General features: G+C 43.0%; 2 protein-coding genes across 4 annotated transcripts in view; one reads left to right on the top strand and one right to left on the bottom strand.

Annotated features, from left to right (window-relative positions):
• The window catches only part of mapk8ip2 (mitogen-activated protein kinase 8 interacting protein 2), a 28,619-nt gene extending 17,649 nt beyond the window's left edge, over window positions 1–10,970 (top strand). The window contains exons 3-14 of one of the 3 annotated variants that reach the window (XM_023428310.2): window positions 771–1,010; window positions 1,095–1,173; window positions 1,671–1,772; window positions 2,260–4,504; window positions 4,771–4,979; window positions 5,666–5,741; window positions 6,482–6,654; window positions 6,753–6,862; window positions 6,974–7,096; window positions 7,444–7,514; window positions 7,607–7,705; window positions 8,349–10,970. In XM_023428310.2, coding sequence (XP_023284078.1) covers window positions 771–1,010; window positions 1,095–1,173; window positions 1,671–1,772; window positions 2,260–4,504; window positions 4,771–4,979; window positions 5,666–5,741; window positions 6,482–6,654; window positions 6,753–6,862; window positions 6,974–7,096; window positions 7,444–7,514; window positions 7,607–7,705; window positions 8,349–8,421 — 3,600 coding nt within the window. In that variant the 3' untranslated portion in view covers window positions 8,422–10,970. Of the gene's footprint in view, window positions 1–770; window positions 1,011–1,094; window positions 1,174–1,670; window positions 1,875–2,259; window positions 4,505–4,770; window positions 4,980–5,665; window positions 5,742–6,481; window positions 6,655–6,752; window positions 6,863–6,973; window positions 7,097–7,443; window positions 7,515–7,606; window positions 7,706–8,348 lie in introns of all 3 variants that reach the window. The other 2 variants (XM_023428309.2, XM_023428311.2) reach the window with 2 other exon arrangements.
• arsa (arylsulfatase A) lies at window positions 10,748–15,173 on the bottom strand. Its single transcript, XM_023428312.2, has 8 exons — window positions 14,881–15,173; window positions 13,569–13,809; window positions 13,226–13,444; window positions 12,814–12,983; window positions 12,447–12,571; window positions 12,007–12,134; window positions 11,807–11,909; window positions 10,748–11,713 (listed from the first exon to the last, which is right to left on the bottom strand). The coding sequence occupies exons 1-8, from the start codon at window positions 15,099–15,101 to the stop codon at window positions 11,418–11,420; spliced, it is 1,503 nt and encodes a 500-aa protein (XP_023284080.1). The 5' UTR covers window positions 15,102–15,173; the 3' UTR covers window positions 10,748–11,417.
• Window positions 15,174–22,367: the final 7,194 nt, after the last annotated feature.

The raw sequence follows: 22,367 nt of genomic DNA, 5'->3' as shown, positions 1-22,367 counted from the left end.
GGCCACAGACTGAGCAAGAGTTGATCTATTTCCTCTTCTTCAGTATTTAGTATTTTAGTATTTACTTTAACATTGTGAGGTGTGTGTCAATAATCCACTGTACTTTGTAAACCCCCGCATCAACATACCTTGTGTCTGGCAAACGTAAAGGATACACGGCAACACACACGTTTATGGAGGTGTGGTCTATTAAACCTCAAAATCATTTAATGCACCACTTTCCAGTAAACCATCTGAAACCTGAGAGATGTTGGATTGATCCACTCTCATTTTATTCTTCTCAGTCTAACCTACACACACACACACACATACACACACACGTATTCATGGCTTCACACACACACAATACCTGAGAATGCATTAAGAACATATCAGCAAAGTGTACTGTGGCTGTTAACGTTGAGTTGCCCAATACAGTGTTTTGATGTGTGTATATGTGTGTGTTTGTCTGTATTTTACAAACGCCCTCTGTGTAATCAAAGAACACTGTGCTGCATGCTGTCCATCTGTGCTCGCCTCATTCTTTTCATCTCTCAGACAGGCTTGTTCTTGGCAAAACTATTAAATGAAAAAGGAAGTAGTACACTGTGGAAGGTAGCCGTTTTTTTCCCTCTGTGTTTGCTCGCTACATAATAGTTTCCCTTCTGCTGTCAGAACAGCAGACGCTTTGATTAGTGCATTTATCATCTGAAATGTGCTGAGTGTGTGTAAACATAGAGCATTCTTTACTTTAGCACATCACTAACGCTGTCTTTCTTTTCTGGGGTCAGGATTCCCTCATTCTGGAGAAGAGTGACATGCACCACCCAGTCTGCTCCTTCCAGGATGACTTCCAAGAGTTTGAGATGATTGACGACGAAGATGAAGATGACGAGGAGGAAGAGGAAGAGGACGAAGAGGTCGACCCTGATGCGCCCCCATCCCCTTCTGCCTCCCCTCCTCTCTCCCCTACTCTTGCTACTCTAAAGAGCAGACCCACCACACTGAACCTCACCACTGCTGTGTCGCAGGTAACACTTATTATGCATAGTGTTTAGTCTTCATAACAGTTATGTACAAGCTTGTTAAAACGCCCTCCTCTCTCCTCTTATTAGGATTCTCTGAACAACAACAGCAGTCTGTCCCCAAAGAAGGGAAGCTGGCAGGACTCCTTACGCAACCCTGCCTCACAAGGTGAGTACATGTCTAGCTATCTAGAATAAATTAGGTGTGGACAGTGAATATGTTTTCATTTCCATTTGTATTCATTTGTGTGTCCGCTACACATGGTGCAGATTTTATTTTGGTTAATATTCAAACATTTTGAGTACAGCAACAGAATTAATTTATTTATCTGGACAACTCTGAGGTCAGTGAGGGATTTTCCTGATTGTATTAACCCCCAGAAACTCACAGATGCTCTGTGGCTTGATGACATTGATTGACTTAAGTGAGGCACCAAATTCACAATTAAGTATAGATTACAATTAATATAAATAATAATTTTTATGAAATTGCCAATTTCTCAAAACACCAAATCAGATATAACAGCATTTAAATTTCTTGAAACATGTTTCACCTTAAGGCTTTTCACTTGTGGAGTAATTGTCCCACACGGGCCATTTATTGTTGCCTTCAACTAAAGCTCAGTTATTATAAATTATCAATTACAATATCTACTCTACCTCCAGGCCGTCTGTCTCCAACCCACTCATGTCTGGAGGATGGTAGCCATGTGACAGGCCAGTGTCCAGCCTCTCCAGTTTCCCAGGCACCAGGGTCTCAGAGCAAAGGTATTCCACCAAAACAGGCAGGGGAGGGTGGGAACCCCCAGTCCCCTCACAGGCCCCTCCTCTGCGACATGGAGGGCAACAGGCGAGAGAGGCCCGAATACGGTAACAAGAAGGCCAGCCCAGCAAGCTTAGGGCTCATTCCATTAACATCGGTGTCGTGTTGTGAAATGAAGTGATGTGATGTGAATTTGACTTGTTGAGTGATATAAAAGTTCAGCAAAACCTCATCGTGTTGATTCTTACAAAGCAGTTTGTACCAGGGAATCAAAGTAGCGTCTCACACATTAAGAAGAGTTTGCTGAACTTGCTCATCCCTCATCCTTAAGGAAAGCACCTGCACCTTGTATCTCTCTTCATGCTCTGTCCTTCTAGCTTTGCTCTTTAATTGTCCAAGTTGCTCTACATAATCTACTTCATAATCCTCTATTTTCACTCTCTCATGCCCTTTCTTGTTTCTCCACACCTTGTTTTTTTTTAATCTCTGTAGGCTCATTTGGTCAACATAAGTCCCACCCATGCTCTGGTGATGTCACTGAGCCAAAAGCTGACCCTTCAATCCAGAAGACCAGAGTACCCTCCGTAGATGAGCACTCCCAGTGTTCGGACACAGAGGTGGACCATGACCTCAACAGTGACCACAATCACAAACATTCGAACCGGCGTGCCACTGACACCTACACAATCACCAGCGAATCAGGTCTGGAACCAGAAAATGACCCAGACCCAGATGGAACCAGTCACTGCTTGTCATCCACTGCACCCATGGGGGTCAACGATGGCGCCGACACACCCTTGTCCGATGAGGAGCTGGAGAAGGACTTTGAAGTGGAGTTCATGTGTAAGGAGACCTATGATATGGTGTGTAAGGAGAACCAGTCGTCATACATTGAATTCCCTTCCATTGAACCCTCTGAGCTTGCCTCCTTTTCCAGCTATGTGTCCACCAGCCGCTCAGATGCTCTCGACCAGTCCAACAGTTCAGATGCTCCAGCCACTTCTGCCGTGGAGGCAGCAGCTAATGACTCCACCTCTCCATCCTCAGATCCAGGGATAGCTGATATGAACCAACGGGGTTACATAACTTCAGACCAGGACAAGGACCTGAGCTCTCCAGGCTCTGACTCTGACATTGAAGGGGAGCTGGAGGCAGCGTTTGCCTGTGGAGGTCCCGTAGTGTCCAACATGATCTCCTCTATCTCAGAGACAGAGCTGGACCTTACCAGTGACGACAGTAGCAGTGGACGCTCATCTCATCTCACCAACTCCATTGAGGAGGCCAGCTCGCCTACATCAGACCAGGAACTGGACCCAGATACAGAGTTAGAGCAGGACAGTGGTATCGTTGGACTGAAAGCCTCTCTACTTCTGCGCCAGCCTGACCCAATCAAAGATGGGTCTCCTCTACCATCTCCTTCCCCTCTACCCTCACCCACTATTGCTACGCCATCCCCTGTTGACTCACCCATCTTACCTCCTGAGTCCTACGATGATGGTCAAGCTCTGATGGGGCTGCATAATGTGGATGATGAGCTGATCTGCGAGCACCAGGCTGACCCAGATGAGACTTTGCCGCCAGCCCAGTGCTGTGAGGACAGTCTGTCCAGACAGATGGTGCTCCAGATAGAACCGGACCACAGCCTAGAGAGCTTCAAACGCTCCTTCTACCTGCCGGTGGGACCCAGGCTAATGCCAAGTGCAGACGAATATGATGGAACAAGTGAGGGAGACTCAGAATCAGAAAGCGAAGATGACCTGAGTGAGAACTCAGACTCACCCTGGCTGCTGAGCAACTTGGTCAACAGGATGATCTCAGAGGGCTCATACCCAATCAGCTGTCCTGAGGAGTGCTTCAAGAGGAAGGTTTCTGTGTCAGACACCATCTCACCATCATCAGACATTGGAGAGGGAGATGGTTTCAATGATGAGGACCGAGAGAAAAAAGCAGGGATGGAGGGATCAGAAGACGATGAGAAGGAGGGTGAAGGGTACAGAATGGAAAGGATGGAGCCTGGAGAAAGGAGGAGTGCCGAGTCGTCAAAAGAAGGAGTGGTGATAAGTCCCCGTCTCTTTATGAACAACCCTACTGGTGACACCATAACCCCTCTGATTTTAGAGCGCTGTGCAAATAACGGGAGGGGAGCCACAGATTTGAATTCCTTGTATACCACTAAAGACTCTGAGAAGAACTTCACAGACAAACCAGCGAAGAATGGCAGGAGACAAGAGGAAGATGAAGAGCCCAATAACGACTTGATGATGACGGAGTCGAAGGATCTGGACTCACCAAGCCTAAGTGAGAGTGTGGTCAGCGACAAGGACGAAGGTCGAGAGACTGAACCCAGGCCAACGAGCCGTTCCTCAGCCTCTCTCGAGCGTATCACCGAGGTCAAACACAGCCTGACGTTGGACATCCCCACCTCCCAGACCAACCGCTGCTTTAGCCTTACCTACTCCACAGACAATGACGATGAGGAGGACGATGGGGACTCTTATCCATTCCTGGGTGGCTTGAGGAAGCAGTCCTACAGGGGTAGTGACTTGGAGCTTGACAGTTCACCGCCCATTGATACCAGTGTGCAAGACCATCCTATATCGGATCATGATCTCCCACTGTGTGAGAAAGATCTGGCTCTCAGGCAACCGAATGAAGATGATGGATTGGCCTACGACTCCATGAAGTACACGCTAGTGGTGGATGAAAATACTACGTTGGAACTAGTCAGCCTCAGAAGGTATGCTGGGGCAATGTAATAACATAATGTAACACTTTATGTTTAAACTGAGCAGAGATAATGAATCCTTCCAGCTGTAGATGATAACACAGCATCTTTATGTAACTGTAAAATTAGTTTTTAGAGATAATATTGCATAATACTGGATGAATAGTGCTCATGTTTCTTTTTCAAAGTAAATGCTACCTTCTTTATTGTCTGCCTTCTCTTAGTTAAACCAGCAGTTTTATGGTGGCTACCCTTAAACCGAGATCTTCTCGTCACAGGTGCACCTCTGTTCTGAGTGACGACAGTGAGCTTTCCACATTATGTGATGAAGAGCCTTTGGGAACGGGTGAGGTGAGCTATGGTCGAGAGGATGAGGAGGTGAGGCAAGAACTTCTCAGTTCCTCTGAGGACTCCTCCCCTGAGGCTGACCTCCCATTCTCCAAGAAGTTCCTCAATGTGTTCGTCAACAGCACCTCCCGCTCCTCCAGTAAGTCAAGCAAAAGGCTATTCCATCAGATATTTCGGGAAACATACTTTATTTTATGTCTTGTCGTGAGGTGGATGAGAAGATTGATACCACCCATGACTCTGTCTGTTAAGTATGAAACTACAGCCAGGGGATGTTGAACACAAATGTTGAACTCCTTTAACTTAGGCCAGTGGAAGTGATATACCCTACATGTTACAGCCCAGCAGCATTATTGCTAAAATTACCCCTTCATGGTCCTTAGGATGAATATACTGTATTAGCGTTTAACTCATTACTGTCAGCTTGATGCATTAACATGTGTTCCAAATTTGGCAAGGAGCCCACACAAGACCTATGGGAGGGCTCTGCTTCCCAGTACACCCATCATCAATCAGTGGTCTCGCTTCAAGATTTATATCTCTAATGAAGGGTGATTTGCATAATGAAAGGTTCATTACAAAGCCTTATATTGCCATTTCTTTTTTGACAAATCCAATTAGCCTTCATATAGACTTCCTCACAGAAAGTTTACATGAGAAATGTTGCCTCAACAAATAACATTCAGAGAAAAATGAAAGTATTGAGTGTATTTTATTTTGGACATTTACCATTTTAGTTCCATTTTAGTTCCATTTTAGTTCCATTTTATAAAGGTAGTTTTCAGGGCATTAAGACAGTGTAACTGGTGTCTGTTTGCCACATAGGCACAGAATCCTTTGGACTTTTCTCCTGTACGATCAATGGAGAGGAGAGGGACCAGACACACAGAGCAGTCTACAGGTAAGAAGACATACAGAACACATTGCCATTTTTAAAAATTGGACAACAGTGGCAGCTATTTTGCTGTGAATTACAGCGAAAAAGCTGATGAATAATAAAATATTGCAAACAATAATAGTTGTTTTCGTTGATTGTAGAAACAGTCTGGTACGGTGAATCGTGAATGTCATTAGCTCCAGCTTTCCAATTACTATCTTGCATTTGTATGGATAAACAAAGCAAGATTTCTTCAAGGTTTCGTGGCTTTCAGTGTCCTGTTGGGGTCATGCAGCAGTTGTGAATTACTAATATTGTTGGTGAGGAGGAGGGTAGATGTCCAAGTTACAGCTGGACTCGAGCACTGCAGGGTGGCCAGTAATAATTAGATCTGCCACCGCCTGTATTTGAATGTGTGTGTGAAAGCTGCATGCTCCTCCCTTGTATACATGTACATGTTGTGCATGTGTAATTATGTATTTGTTTCACCACAGCCCTCTTTCAGTAATCATGTCTCCACATTAATAGCTCTTTGTCTTCCTCCTCCACCCAACCGACTGTCTTTCTCTGTCAGCTGTTTCATTACTCCTCTCTCTCTCTGCTCCCCACTGGGAGTCACCTGAAACCCAAACAGCTGCTTCCTGATCTAATATAGCCCAGTCTATAGGATGCTCAGCTGCAAAGATACCATGTAAGGACACAGTTTAACAGAGAGGGTTTTCTTTTTTTTTTTTTTTCCTCACTCTCTCTGCTGCCCTCTGCAGATTCATTCCTAGACATGCAGATGAGCTGGAGCTGGATGTGGATGATCCTTTATATGTGGAGGAAGAAGAGGATGACTACTGGTACAGAGGCTACAACATGCGGACAGGGGAGAGGGGCATCTTCCCTGCCTTTTATGCCCATGAGGTCATAGGCCAATCTAAGGAGTTGTTGGGTGAGTGGAGAGATACACCCACTGTCCTTTTCCCTGTTTGATTGTGAATCTCAGAAGAATCACATGTTCTGTATGTATGGCCACATCACACCCTGTAGGAATGAAAAGAAATCCAGCATGGATTGAGACTTTCAGCGTTCAGTTTTTGGGGTCTGTCGAGGTCCCTTATCACCAAGGCAATGGTATTCTCTGTGCTGCCATGCAGAAGGTAAGTAGTGGAGAACAGCATAACACATGTACAATCACAAAAAGTATATGCACATTCAGCTTGAATCACGAAGTCCCGTTCATTTTAACATGAACGTTTTCTGCCGGTTAGATTGCGATATCGAGGAAACGGACGGTACATGTGCGGCCTCCTTCTCTGTGTGAGTTGGAGATTAGTTTGCAAGGAGTAAAACTGATCATGAGCCTGGAGGATGAGTATGACACCCTCGATGAGGTATGGACAAATGAATGAATCAACCAGTAAATTGCTATCAATCACTAATTCCTTTAAAATGCCTTTATAATGGATTAATGCTCTATCGGTGATTTATCACAACTTGCTGAAATATTGTTGAGTAAATCAAGGGAGTATTTGTATACGCATGTATGAAACCATACCATAAAACACAATTATCTTGAGACTGTGAATGCAAACTCAGATACAACAAGAGTATAGAGGGAGTATGCTATGTTGGTTGTGAAGCCCTCTGACACAAAGTGCAGGTTTAAATAAAATCTACTTGACTTAACCTGACTTGTCTCCAACTAAACTCCTCTCTCTTTGCATCCCGCCATCTTTAGTACGACAGATGTAGTCACTTCTTCCAGATGAAGAACATCTCGTTCTGTGGATGCCATCCGAGGAACAACTGGTAAACAAACACGCCGATATCCTGCCCTGATGCTACCGGTGTACAGTGTATCACCCGACTGATTGCATCATATTGTTTTCTTCTCTCTGCAGCTACTTTGGCTTCATCACTAAGCACCCCATGCTGAACAGATTTGCTTGCCACGTGTTTGTTTCCCAGGAGTCCATGAGACCTGTAGCAGAGTGTGTTGGGTGAGGCCAAATTACATTAGTATATCAAGTGCTCTATATCGAGTGTATACCATGGGACAGGAATGACTTCACATTGTTTTTATACTGTTGTTTTTTTATATTATAAGCCATGTTCATATAGTTGAGTTCATATATTTACTCCACTTACACTGTAAGCGCACTTTAATTGGCAAGATGCTGAAAACTAACAGCCCTTAAAAGATTTTGGAATTAACGCTAACTAGCTGTATATCACATTTATCAGTCTCATCTGTAGCTGAATAAGTAAGCACTGATTGAGGGTTTATTTTTTACACACTAGCCTTTTATGTGTGTGCATGTGTTTGAGCTTGGATTTGAATAATTAAAGAAGCGGATACGTTGACTGTCTCTGGATGGAGTGAGATCAGGCAGCAGAGAATGGGATGGGCTGAACGGTTTCATCTATCAGCCTCCCTCCCTGTGCTGCACACCCAACAACAAGGGCAGAACCTGTTTAAAAACAGTAACCCTCCTTTGATTCAGCCAGAGTGGCTCTGCATTATGTTTACTGAGCACTCTTTTTGTTTTCACTGCCAGAAACAGAGCATGACTGTGAAATGCTCTGTCCTCTAATAGCTGTTAGGCGAATCTTTAGTCATGCGCTCATCTGTCTCCTCTGCAGACGAGCCTTCCAAGAGTACTACCAGGAACATCTGGAGTACGCCTGCCCCACCGAGGACATCTACCTAGAGTAAGAAGTGTTGCCATGAGGACCACCTTCTTCCTCCACAGCTTGTGTATATTCATCAAGTTTACCACCAGAGGGCACTGTCAGTGGGGTCTTCTCTCCATTGTAAAATACTCCTCTGTGTCCCTCTAAAACTGGGATGTTCATTTCTACAGTCTGCTAGGCATTTGACTGATTTCATCCATCTCTCTCTCTTTGTTTGTTTCCATCACCTCGATGGATCGATTGCCTGTTTCTTTTATCTTTTTCTATGATATAAAACTAAGACGCTGAGCACCTGTTTATTTAAAGGTTCCTCTTTTGAAATGAAAACAATATACCTACTACTGCTGTTTCACTTTTCAATGCATGGCTAGTAGGGTTAATGCACACAGACACACCAAGAAATACACATATCCAAATGAATGGCAAGCAGCTCATCAATCAGTACGGGAATGGTGTAGAATCAAGAGGCTGGCGTTTAATTAACTGTAAATATGTATTTGTTCAATATTGACAAACTGCTCATTTGATTTCTACTGATAGTGGCATTGGAGCAAAGTAGAGAGAGTGCAGTAAACTGTCCTTGGTCCGAGCTTACCCCTGTGTTGCGTACAAGATGTAGTGTGTGTTGTAAATACATGTATAGAAAGTAGACATACAGGCGCCTCATCCACACTAATTAAGAAACACACAGTTGAGACCGATGGAGGGGATTTTGTTCTTAGTTTTGTTGTGGGTAATAATGAGTCACTCTCACAGGAGTAACTGCAGGTGTATGAGATTTTAGAAAAGCAGTAATGACTTGGAATGAACTTTGAATGTCATTAGCCCTGCGTTATTTTATTCAGCTTGGTTTCGGCGCAGCAACTGTCAGCACATTTGGATGATATGACAGAACCATTTTACTTTTGTCCAGTCCTCAAAAATGCACTGTTTGCTGACCTTCACCACGGGGAGCTTTCATAGGAAATCATTCAACTGTTAAACTGTGCACCACTGTATGCTTTGCAATGATTGATGTGACTTTCAGGTCAAAGAAAGCAAAGGCCCTCTGAAAAGCCATATTCTCACACCTCTGACTGTTTAACTCTGGTTTTCAGTGACGTCCTAGTCTCCGTTTTCTTTTGACTTGGGAGTTTCAACGAGGGAAAAGGAAGGACTAGATTGACCTGTAGCCATGTACCAGTAATGCTGTATGGCAGTGTGCCTACTGTGCAGTGAGTGTCCTGCTAATTCTTGGTCCTGGTATCACAATGGAATCAAACCTTTAATAAAGCATTAAAAAGGAGGTTTTATAGTTATGTAAATGGTTAGACTTTGATCTTGTTTTTTAACTATGATGGACATAAGGTTGGCCTCATATTCCCATATTTATTTATTTATTGCTTTTAGTCTGGTCAAGGGTTAAAGCCTCATTCACGTTACACAATTCTCTACTCTGGGGTTGTTGTAGCATATCATAGCTTAGTTTCTAGCACCTTACATTATGGGAGGGGGTATATTTTAAAAAAATGATGCAGGCACCACAATCAACTGTTACCTGAAATTTCAGGCTTTGAGGTTTACCACTCCCTACCATCCTCATCGTTCTTTCAGACACTGTTTAGCATCTTGTTCTGTTGCTTTCAGTCACAGTCCACCAGAACAAACAAACACCTCAGATCTGCAGGATTTCAGTGTTAAATGTGCACTGAACACTGATATGGCAGGAGGGGGGTGGGGTGTTATCTACATATGTATCGCTGTCAGTTAGATCATGTATATACAATAGCGAATCTAAGATAGTGCTGTGTCCTTTATGTTGAGTATGTTACTGAGATGAATATGTACATTAATTAAAAATAAATAAAAAAATAAAAAAAAGATCACAACCTGACAAAAACCCCTGAAAGAAAAGAAAAACCCGTAAATATCTGTGATCTGCAATAATTTTATTTCAGTGTGTTATGTTCCTACACAAGGTGTTATCTCAGTATCTGTCACACAGGTGGCATTTGGGTTCCTGCCAACTTCATAACTCTCTACAAACAGGCTTCAGCAGCACATTTAGGGCACATTTGTGAGATGTGACATCATTAGTGTGTGACACACCCACCAGACTACTGACCAATCTGCGGTTATAGCTGAATAGTGACTGAGTCAGCTGCCACTGGAAACTATTATTGCGTCTTGCCGATTATAGTAATCGCCTTTGAGCTCCAACAGTGTGACCCATCTCTGATCCGTATCTATTTGCTTCTGATTATGTTTTTCTATCTTGTTACAGCCTAGTTAAAATCCTTCTTTCCACTCAGCTACACAAAAACAACCTCTGAGGATGATCTAGTCCCATATAGCCGCTGAAACATACATTAACAGTTAAACCAAACTTTTGACTTTATTACATTAACAAGATTCTTCACTGTATACCTAGAGCAAAACAGTATGTGACAGAACAAACATATCCTATCTTGTATCTTTAAAAACATGGACTTGTAAAATTCAAGGAAAAACAAAGAAAAAAATGACAAAAAAATCACTCTGCCTTGTCATGGATTTGGTCTTATGAATAAAATATATGCTTGATGTCCTAAACTTTTATTGTTGTCTTTATTCTTCACATATACTCTTGACTGTTTATGTGATTAAAATGGGCTGCAAAACATTCACATACAAACCCATATATTTATTAAAATCTTTATCATCATAAACAATGTGGAAGTGGAAAGTACAAAATGAATCAATTAATAAAACATGTATTCAAGTCAGAAAATATACAGTACATTGTTAAACATTACTTTTAAATATATTAATATTAAGATCAAGAAAATCATCTCCTCACTGAGGAATCAGATTGTTTGCAATATTACTTCAGTATGAACAGTACTGAAAACTTAACTGTTCACAAGAAAGTAGCAATGCATGATTACAAAATCAACATCACATCTTGTGAATACACTGAGCAATTTTAGGGTAAAAGCAGTGCAGTACCTCCAGGCTTCCCCGCAGTGTCTTCATGAGCAGTTGTGAAAATCAGTCCCCTCAACACTGGCAGCATCTGGGCTTGGGGCTACACTGAGGATTACAGCAGGGCTCCAGGTTGGGGTCTGTTCCTTTGAATACCTGGCTCTCGCCAAACACCATGGAGGCATCAAACTGCTCCTTAACTGTCTTGATCTGCTCCACCAGGGCTTGGAGGTCAGGTCTTCCCATCAGAGGGAGAGGGTAGTGCTCAGAGGGGTCAGCCTCCAGGTCGAAAATCAGAGGGGGGTCGTGGGGCTTGAGAACTGCAAATACTGGGCAGTCTTGGTCTGGGGTGGTACCGCTGTGGGTAGCACCTGATGCACAAAAACATGAACAACCAGGAGTCAAAACCACCTCAGTTCTGACCGTGTGATTATGCTGGATCGCATGCATGAAGCCTACTGTACCTCGTGTATAGAAGTGGGCCTTGTACTTCCCCAGCCTGAGAGCAAACAGGCCGTACATTTCAGTCGGATCTGTGGGGTAGAACATCATCGTCTCCCTTTTACTCTGCAAAACAAGGGTTAAAGATAAAAAATCAATACACCATCTTGATTTTAACAATACTTCAATATGTGAGGCTGAGTGTGAGGTATGATGCCACTACCTTTCCTTGGTTGAAAAGGATTTCTGTCATATCAAGCCCATCCAGCATCACCGTGGGCAGTTTGGCTCCTGCCAGACTTGCGATGGTGGGGAGGATATCCAGAGTGCTGGCCATCTCATGAGTCACACCTGAAGAGATGCATACAGAAAAAAAAAAAGAGAGAGCAGCAGCAATCACTCAAAAGTCATGTGTTTCGTTATGGTGTTTATTTTCATACTGAATTCAGTGTAAAAACATTTGGTATCCGTTTGAAAATGGCTCAGTACATGTGGCTGAAACATGAAAAACCACCAATGTGGTCTTTGTAAGGGGAAACTGATGTTACCTTAGATTTTTATATACAGAAAGCGCTGGTTTAGTGCAAAACTAAAGCTTTTATTTTTTATCTTTGAAAGTATCATGCAGTCTAGACTTTTTGCATCTGACTGAGGTGTCCTGACCTGGCCTGATGGTCCCTGGCCAGTAGGCGATGGCCGGCTCTCTCATACCACCCTCATATGTGGTGCCTTTCCCGCATTTCAGAGGGCCAGCGTTACCGCCTCGGGACATACGCATCAGTTCAGGTCTACACACAGAGACAGGAACAACACACCATTAGATAAAAGACAATAAATGCATTATCACAAGAAGGCCATAAATCTAATGTAAAAGAGGACACAGATATAATGCAACTTGACCTTTGAGCAGAGGATAAACACGCTACTGTTTCAGAACTACTAAGTGTGTTAAAATGTTAGTGTACAGTAAGAAAGTGATGACAAATACATCATGCATTGCGTATACGAACAAACCAGGGGGAAAACCAACCCATTGTCTGAAGTGAAGAAAACCAGTGTGTTGTTGATCACTCCTGTCTTCTCCAGAGTTGTCAGTAAGTTTCCTATAGTGTTGTCAAACTCCAACAGAGCATCTCCGAATGGGCCCCTCAAAGACTTCCCTGCCGCCCCTGGACCTGCATACTGGGGGTAGTGGGTGTGCTGGACGAGGAAGTAGAAGAATGTGCTGTTATTGTAGTATTTGCTGTGTCACTGAACTGAGTTACCATAATCCATCACCAGGGGGTTGAAAACATTGTGGACTGTATTGCCTTTAAAACCTCACCTGGACTATTCCGCACATTTTTAAAGAGTTTAAAACTGACATGGGCAATGCTCTGATTTTACACTGTTATTTTGCTGGCTTGAACAGTATTCTATCTCACAGTGTATTTGTTGCTTACATGGGAGGGATAGTAGAGGAAGAAAGGTTGTTTTTTCTCAGCTGATGTAGTAATGAAATCGGTTGCAAAGTCACTGTAAGCCTTTTCCAGGTCCAGGAAATTGACGGGTTGCTGCTTGATGACATCATTGTGCACTAGCGGGACCGTTACAGTGCCAACATCACACAATCCGAAACACTTAACATCTGGAGGGAAACAAGTCAGGTTCCAACAGGGGCCCTGGGAGAAGAAAACGGAACCAGAGGAACAAATATTAAAATAGACATTAGAGAAAATAAATGACATGAAGATACTTCTAACAAATATCATCACAAATTACATTTAAAAACTAAATAACACTGACCATGTCATGGGAGTAGGGGATCCCAAGGTACTGGTCAAACCCCTGCTTGGTTGGAAGAAACATCCCATTGGCTCCAAATCCCAGGTGCCACTTCCCTACGGCAGCGGTGGCATAACCCTGAGGTTTCAAGACCTCAGCGATGGTGGTCTCATTCAGAGGAAGACCGCCGACAGAGCCTGGGTACAACACTCCTGGGTAGATGCCTGAGCGGGTCTGATAACGCCCTGTCAACAAGGACGCCCTGACAAGCCAAAGTTACCAAATAAGGCTGTCATTTAAAAGAAATGGGAGAGACTGGACAGTGCATAACGTGGGTAAAGCAGAAGGTAGTGTTTGAGTAGTGAGCTAGAGACTGAAACTGAACCTTGATTCAATCTTGGTGTTCAAATCCGTTGAGCAATGCAGTGCTTCAGTAATATATTTCCTGGTTATATTTCCTCATTTGTCACTGAAACTACATGATCCATGGGTAGTTCCCCCCTCAAGTGTTGAACTGTACAAAACTAAATGTTATAATGTTGTAATAAACTGAAGATTTTAATGTAAGCCACACTGCCAGACTCTGCTGTGCTGGTTTCAAACTGTGACACAATTACACCTCTGAAAAAATGTTTCTCTCTTTTTCGTGGCCATGCACACACACACAGGAAATTAAAAACTGGATTTATAGTGTGTCTATCAGCTCTGAGTTCATATTAATCAGTTTATCTTCATATCTGGTTGCATAATATTCCAATGGACGCTCACAGTCTTGCTGACGTATAGATATTTTAACAAATATTTAAGTATTTGAGCCAGGGGGGAGAATCCAAATCATTAGGCAGCATTAATGTCACTGTTGTATTTTTATCACACATTTTACAACTGAAACTTTCAAGTAACACACAGTAAGTTACATTACGTTATCAATCACTGATTTAAGGGATTTATGGGATCATAAATTCATCAAAATGTGTGTGCTAATTTGTTAATGCAGTAGCATTAAGACCTGACTCTTCCTCTCACATATCGTCACCTTCCTAAAATAATGGCCTAAGTCATGTTTTGACAAAAATGTTTTTTTTGCCTAAATCACCCCCTCATGATGCTGGCCACCTCTGGTAAAATCGCCTGAATCCTCAGTTGAGGGGAACATGCAATTCTACCCCCGGTTGTATAATGGCCTATGTCAAAAGTGTGACTCTTTTGTTGAGTTTTTTGTGTTTCCTGAAAAACCTGAAAAAATGACTTAGGCCATTATTTTAAGAGGGTGTCGATATGGAGGTTAAATGAAATCAGTCGATGTCAGTCATGTGTGTGTTACAGACGGTACCTGGACGGGCTGCACACTGGGCTGGTGCAGTAGAAATCTGTAAACCGCAGACCTCCCGCAGCCAGGCGGTCCAGGTTGGGGGTGAGTGAAGCGGGGTGTCCATAACAGCCCAAATCCCCGAAACCCAAATCATCTGCGAAAAACAGCACGAAGTTCGGCGGTGAAGCCGCGCAAGTGCAAATCAGACAAATGTTGAGGAAGAGGAGGCAGATGTCATCCATCCTGGGCCGTCTGACATGAGAGTGAAGATCAGGGGCCGGCAGGTCCGTTATGAGGAGCCAAAACAAAACGTCACACGTTCGCCCGCGGAAACTGTCGAGTAAAGATGACGTCACGCGCGGCTAGGACATGTAGTCCCCTATTATTGACTTCACAATGCAGGTAAACTGATTTATTATTCTGAGTGCATGGTTTTGTTCTAATCTGGGTCCGTTTACTTTTAATATATATATATTTAAGTTGTGAACACAACATTGACATCACTTGTGGTTAGTTGTTATGCCAAACTTGATTGCAAACAATTGCTTATTGACACAAACAACATTGTCAATCAATGAACTGGATAACATTCCCTCTCCTTTTAACTCTAGCAACTCCTGAGGAGAATATCTGGCTCTTCAGCTGCTCGATGCTTCATTTTGCTCACCAGCTAGTTGCTGTGTGTGTGTTTGTGTCTGCTTTGAGATGCTGAGCTGTAGGCTGCAGTAGGTTTTTAGAGGTTTTCTGCTGGAAGTACCTGCCTACTGTGGCTGAACACGAAGCCATGAGACGCCTACTGTGGCAGGACAGAGACTGTCCAGAATGTCCTGAGCTGTGCATGAGATGTTTATCTGCCTTTTGACTGAAGGAATTGGTCTGAGGGCCTGCAGCTGAGTTTCTGTCCTCACTGGCAACCTTGGTTTCTGCCACTGATTCGACCTGACACACGGTCAATTACACAAACAAGAGGAGAAATAAATCTCTGGTGCAGTGCTGCAGCAGCTGCCAGTTTGAGGAGAAATGGACGTCACAGCTGATTTTGTAATGTACAGTCCAGTACTGGGCCCATTTATTTATTTATTCTCAGAGCAATGCTTCACTCAGGTGGACAGGGAAAGAAAAGGAAGGTGTTATCTGCATTTAAATAAGCTGGCATTGTGTGTGTCTATGGGAGTGAGACAGAGAGATAAAATGAGTGTAGGCTTACATAGAAATCCTAACACAAATGTAGTTTTAATCACTAGAACACTTCACTCAGGTGAGTCTCATCCCAGGTGATTTTATGCAAAGTAATGCTGACACCTGAAACAGATTCACTGAGGAGTGGAATTCAGATAATAGCTGTTTTCTTTGGTCCTGATGAATTATACAACACATCCACTGTACCTTTAGAGATGTGTGTGTGTGCACGCGCGCGTGTACATGCGTTATCGTTTAGCTTGTATGCTGTCCAGCGTTGCTGTTTAGCCGCAGGGAATCATCGCTGTGGCATCGGCTGATAGATAGTTTTGATTTACTATTCACTTTCACATCTCTCTACAGGACTGACCTACATTCAGTTGCTACTGTTTGTGTGTGTAAGTGAAATAGAGAGAGAGAGAAAAAGAGAGAATTGAGATACAGAATATAAAGAAGCAGATGCTCCACACTGATGCAATTTTATCAGCTGACTTTTCTTCTCTGCTGTTTGGCTTCTCCAACCTGTGTGCTCTGGGAATATCACACTCACCGAGCCGTCAATGGGTGACTGTAATCATTATTGTAATCAACATTAGTTCAGCACATACTTTACAGTGTGTGCTATGTTTGTGCTCAAGTTGTTATGTGTTAGTGTACAGAACCCTGGAAGAGACAGAAGAAGCAGGTTCACTTATTCGAGCAATACCTTGTAATACCTGACCCAGTGAACTGAGCAGAAGAGAGCACACACAGACAGACACTTAATATTTAAATAATATTATACACACATAAAAGACAAGCAAATATGAAGCTTGAAGGGGGGGGGGGGCACTAACATTCCACCTTTTCTATGACAGGTGTTGATTTTAAATTTAAGAAGACCATAAATCTTTCAAGGCATCAGACTCAGTTCAGGCAAATGATGGATCAATCATTAGTGCAGTAGCTTGAATGTGAAAAACTAGAAGCAGCCATCATTATGAGCAAATAATTTATGATTATGACCGTTCAGGTTTTGCCACTACTAATGACTCATGAGATGTGTTTGACATAGAGAAGAGTGAGGAGACCTGCTGTGGATAAATGACTGTCTGTGTGTTACACAGCCCTGCTGATTCCACTGTGATTCAGTAAAAGATGACTGCTCTGACCTTTCACTGTGAGTAAATGAAAACTGTTGCCAGTGACAAACACAGAGCAGAGCAAGTAGCTTGAAGCAGCTGAGGCGACAAAAAGAGGTCCTCACCCCTGCGTGCGTGTGTGCGTACGTATGTGCGTGTGTTTGTGTGTTTGTGTGTGTTTTTGCAGGATGAGTGTGTGAGTGAGTTTGTGTGTGTCTCTGTCCATATGCTTGTGAAGCATCAGTTGCCATGTTGTGTTGAATGTTGCTCAGGATAACGTTGCTGCATTTGTTTGGGATTGAAATTCGGGCATCTTCATATAAGATGGATTGTCCTGCCAGAAAAACTCATCTCATTTCATGTCCTGAGAGAGAGTCTGTGTGTGTGTGTGTGTGTGTGTGTGTGTGTGTGTGTGTGTGTGTGTGTGTGTGTGTGAGAGTGAGAGAGAGAGAGAGAGTGTGAATCAACAGCTTTTTGGTAGCAACGTGTGCGTTTGTGCCTGTTGTGCATTTATGTGTGTGCACTCACACGTGCGTGCATGTGCACATAATGCGATTGCTTCAGGCAGATGGAGGTGTGGTACAAAACAGCCCCGCAGAGCTGATGGAGAAAATGAATCCCACCATCCACTCTCATCCCTCAGGACAGAAACAAGGAGAGAGGGACACCAGCCACACACCTGCGGGGAGCGACTCTCTCCCCACCTCTTCATCTAGCTCTCCTCACCTCCTCCTCCTCTTCTTAAGAATAAGATATCGTGCTCACAGTTTTCTGCACATGCTGCCAGTTAATTTGGCATCGCAAGAGGAACAGCAGGTTATAATTGGGATGTGAGCCAACAGTAAACAAGCACCAACGGTCCACTGTGGAAAAACACATTTTCTTATCTTCTTCTAGGGGTTTGTCATTTCACACAATATTAGCAGTCAGAACTTGCGAGTTAAACTGTGAAGTATAATGCTGCAGTGCTTGAGGATTAGTCTGTGTAAATCAGTCCCAGAAAATGCAGGTCACCTGTTTTACTCTAGTGGGCGCCATTGGATCACAGTTCCTCTCACTTCCTTGCACATATTGCTTTCATCAGTGCCTAAGTCAGATTTTTACCATTAGTTCCACAGACCGTCTCTTTTAAATCTGATCTCTCAAGCTATGCTATGCAACACATTGAGCAGTAATAGGGCCATTGAGTGTTGATATGCATCTGCAGCACATGTTAAATTGCAAATTAGCTTTCTGACATTTAGAGGCTGGGTAAAGCTGCTCTCTCATGTCTCCATGTTTCCTCACACTTTTCTCTTCAGCTCTGCCTCTTCCTGCCATTTCTCTTGGTGAAAAAAAAAAATCTAATCCAACGCTCTCTCACCTCCGTGGTAACTTGCAAATTGCTTAAGAGGGAATGCTACAGAAGGTTACAGCTGAAGGAGAAGTACAGAGCAGATGCAGTGTGAAAAATAAAACAGGAGATAGATAGATAGATAGATAGATAGATAGATAGATAGATAGATAGATAGATGCAAAGAGTGCAAGTGAGAGAAAGGTATGTGTGAGGACAAACCAGTGGATAATTCAGAACCATGGACAGCTCTTAATACTTTGATTTAGCTCTGCCCTGACAGCAGAACGTCTCTGAATGAGCGAGCCGGCTATTATCTTGTCGTCACGCAAATGCATTCTGAGCAGCATACACCACAACATCTTTGAAGTTGCTCCTGCGAGAAGATATAGTGATGAATAAGGGCAAATTGAAAATAACACCAAAAGCATTTCATATCCTGTGGTTTTCATTATCGACTTAACAGTCAAAACCTTACCCCCCTGTGATAAATAACAGTTTTAACACACAATGTCACTGCAGTGTTAGAAAAGTATAAAAACACTGTTTAATTTAGCTTTGGCAGCAAGATTATGTTCATGATATTGTGAAGACAGCCGGAGGTATTTGCTAAAGGCAGCTGTGTGAGCCCATTTTGCACCAACCTCCTGTATGACAAGGGATCAACCAGTCCTTTCAGTGATGAAAGTCATTGTTATTTTGGCTTGTGAGCTGAGGGAGCAGAGATAGGAAACATCCTGGCAAATAAACAGAGGTTCATTGGCAGAGCCTGGAACAGAGTACAGAATTATGCAATGAAATCTAACAGGCCTCTGTGGAGCAACATGAGCTGAAGAACTCATAAATGTTTGAGGACCTGCCGGGGTAATATGCACTTTTGTCGACATTGTCGGCTCACAAACTGAAGCTCTCATTGTTCTAAACATAGAGCAAACGTTCTCTTCAACTACACTGCACCCTATGCACAAAATACTGAAGGGACATTACAGTCAAAATGAATGGTAGTGTCATTTTTGTCTTTGTTCCACTAGCGCGTGCATGCACGCACGCACGCACACACACACACACACACACACACACGACAGTCAGATATAGACGGCACCTGCACCTCCAGTTGGTGTGTCCCTGTGCGGTCCCTGCTTTCTTATGATGGACTACTGGTGGTAAGCACGACCTGCCCTTGCAACCATTTCCTCCACAACTGCCTGGTAATATTATAAAGAAAGGCAGTCTGAGTGGCCCTCGTGCCCGCTGCCATCCTCCAACTACCCTCCGGCTGTCATCTGCTGCCACACTGGCAAAGCTGCTTCCACAAGTGATTTATTCTTTCTCAGGCTGACTCTTGCATCACCCCTGCTCTCGTCATGCAGACGGACGGGCCTGAGAGATATACATAGATGACAGAGAGAGGAACAGGCCTTCACATAGTAAGATGACAGACTGTATGTATACTCAAAAAGGAATTTCTGCTGTGTTTATTGGGATATGAGATGATTGATGTATGCTAAGAGCTAATAAGCTAAAAATATTCAGATTAGCGTTACACGAGATGAACTCCAGAAATGTGTACGGATGATGAGATGTGTCATTTCATCTGGTCTATCTACTGTTCCCCTCACCTTGAGATGTGCCTTGGCTCAGTGTGTCCCGGGGGCAGAAAACGCTCCGCTTTGATTGTAAACAACTCTGTCTGAATTTATAATCATCTGCTATGAGTGTATAATCACAAAGACCAGTTCCTCACGTCTACCTTTCCATATTTATGCAAATGCTGCTGTCAAAAGTAAATGGTAATTTCTTTCATTTTCCAATTTGAATATTTGCATTGTCATCATTTGTAATTGGAAGAGATATAGCCAACCCACCAAGCTGCACCGTACTCCTCCCCCATCTTCTTATGATTGATTAAAAAGAGAAACACAGAGCAATGTTTGGATTTAATAAATTCTGACTTACAGTACTCAGGTTGACAATTTATTTTCCTGCACACATTCATATCACTGTGGGAAACCATATTTAAATCTATTCACATGTAAAGTGTATCACCCATCACAAAGACCAAACCGATGTTAACCACTGATAAATGCCGACAGAATATATTTCACAGTGGAAGATGTGAAGAGGATTGTTAGACCCTTCATTAGCAGCTTCAGTGCTTTAGTCAGTTACAGTATGCGACCAGATCACTCCTAACAACCTTGGAGCCACAAACGGTAATGAATACAAAACGCATGAGCTGACTTAATGATTATTTTCCCATTTCAGAGGTTACCTTGATCAGCTGTTGGTAGAAGTGGCTTCCTCTGCAGCTCATCCTGGACACTGAGCAGATCTGATAAATGTAAGACTCGAAAATATGCAAACCAATGAAAAGGTAAGAGACTTCACACATCAGTCATTTTGCACATGTGAATCACAGGATGCAGAGACACAGTGTTGTTCAGACTTCTTCCTTTTAAGAGTTTTGGAGGACACTGTGCTCTTGAGAACCTCCAATGCAGCAGAAATGTTCTCCAGATCTGTTCCTCGACACAATCCTGCCTCCGAGCTCTGCAGGCTGTTCCTTCCTCCTCATGGTTTTGTCATCCGTGAGACCTGATGCAGACAGGTGCGTGCCTTTCCAAATCATGTCCAATCAACTGAATTGACCACAGGTGTGCTCCAATCAAGGTGACGAAACATCTCACAGATGATCAAGAGGAATGGGAGGCAGCTGAGCTAAATTTCAAGTGTCATAGCAAAGTGAAACATTTCTAAAATTCTGTTTTCACTTTGTCATTGTGGTGTATTAAGTGTAGATTGATGAGAAAAAAAAAAAATTATTTTTTATTTTAGCATACGGCTGCAACACATCATAATGCGAAGAAATTGAAGTGGTCTGAACACTTTCCGAATGCACTGTACACTGCTCATAAAAGCTAACCAAGGGAGTTAAAATAACATGGTACCATTTCGTTTCCCAGCGGCATAATGAGACTTCAACAACAGTGGAGTACAGTATCACTCATCATCCTTGTTACCATCTCCAGTGCCAGATTGCTTTAAGCTTTAATCACATATAATTCATTTGGTGAGGAAGCAGGAAAGGGCTGTAAATGAATTAACAAGTATAGCCATACAAAGTGTCTAATTACAGTTTTGACTCTGAATTAGCTTGGCATGCTATTAGCCACGTCAGTTTGAGGAGTGACTCTTCACAGAGCTGAATCTCGCTCTGCGTCAGATGGGTATTTAAGCTATCACACTGCATATCAGTTCCCATACAACAATGTTCCTGGGGTTAGCCTCAGAGCAGATCTAGATCCTTGAATCAATTACTTCTTCAATGCCCACAAACCCAGATCCCATTTCTCTGTGTCACGCTCGATAAAAGCTATTCCCTGTCTTTCTACACTGTCTGTCTCTCAGCGCTGAAGCTGCTTCTCATTTGTCTCCTAGATTTTTAAAAGCTTCGGCTATTTCACATTTTGTGAAGTGACTCCGGCCGTAGCATGGAGACAACTCCTGCAGCCGTGAATGTCATACTTCACCTGCCATCACATTCACAGGCTGAAATCACCTTCTTCCTGTCCGCAGAAAAAAAAAAACCCAGAGATGATGAATAAAAGAAGTTCACATGATAGTGGCAGCAAAAATGACGTTCATAATTTTTTTTTCCTGGCAACTACATTACCCACTGCAATCGCTCTCAAATTGGATTTGACTTTAGACACTCCACGCTACACCACTGACCCATCTCTTCAGCACTGCACCACTGAGAAGCTAAGCAGGACTTCTGGTTAAAGTGCTCAGTGGCACCTTGATGTTTCATCTCACAATGATCACAATCCAGCAAAATCAAACTTCATTGCTACATTGCCATTAATGTTCAGTCA

Source organism: Seriola lalandi, unplaced genomic scaffold, assembly GCF_002814215.2.
Source record: "Seriola lalandi dorsalis isolate HSWRI2012SDOR001 ecotype SW California unplaced genomic scaffold, Sedor1 jcf7180002054873, whole genome shotgun sequence".
Taxonomy (NCBI): Eukaryota; Metazoa; Chordata; class Actinopteri; order Carangiformes; family Carangidae; genus Seriola; species Seriola lalandi.
Note: the sequence above shows the minus strand (reverse complement) of the source record. Positions and strands in the feature narration are given on the sequence as shown.

Excerpts from the sequence above, each read along its gene's own strand:
- arsa (XM_023428312.2), bottom strand. The coding sequence starts at position 15,101 with ATGGATGACATCTGCCTCCTCTTCCTCAACATTTGTCTGATTTGCACT. Across the intron at positions 11,910-12,006 it reads TCCTTTTCAACCAAGGAAAG|AGTAAAAGGGAGACGATGAT; the intron begins GTAGTGGCATCA and ends CTTGTTTTGCAG. Across the intron at positions 11,714-11,806 it reads GGCCCACTTCTATACACGAG|GTGCTACCCACAGCGGTACC; the intron begins GTACAGTAGGCT and ends TTTGTGCATCAG.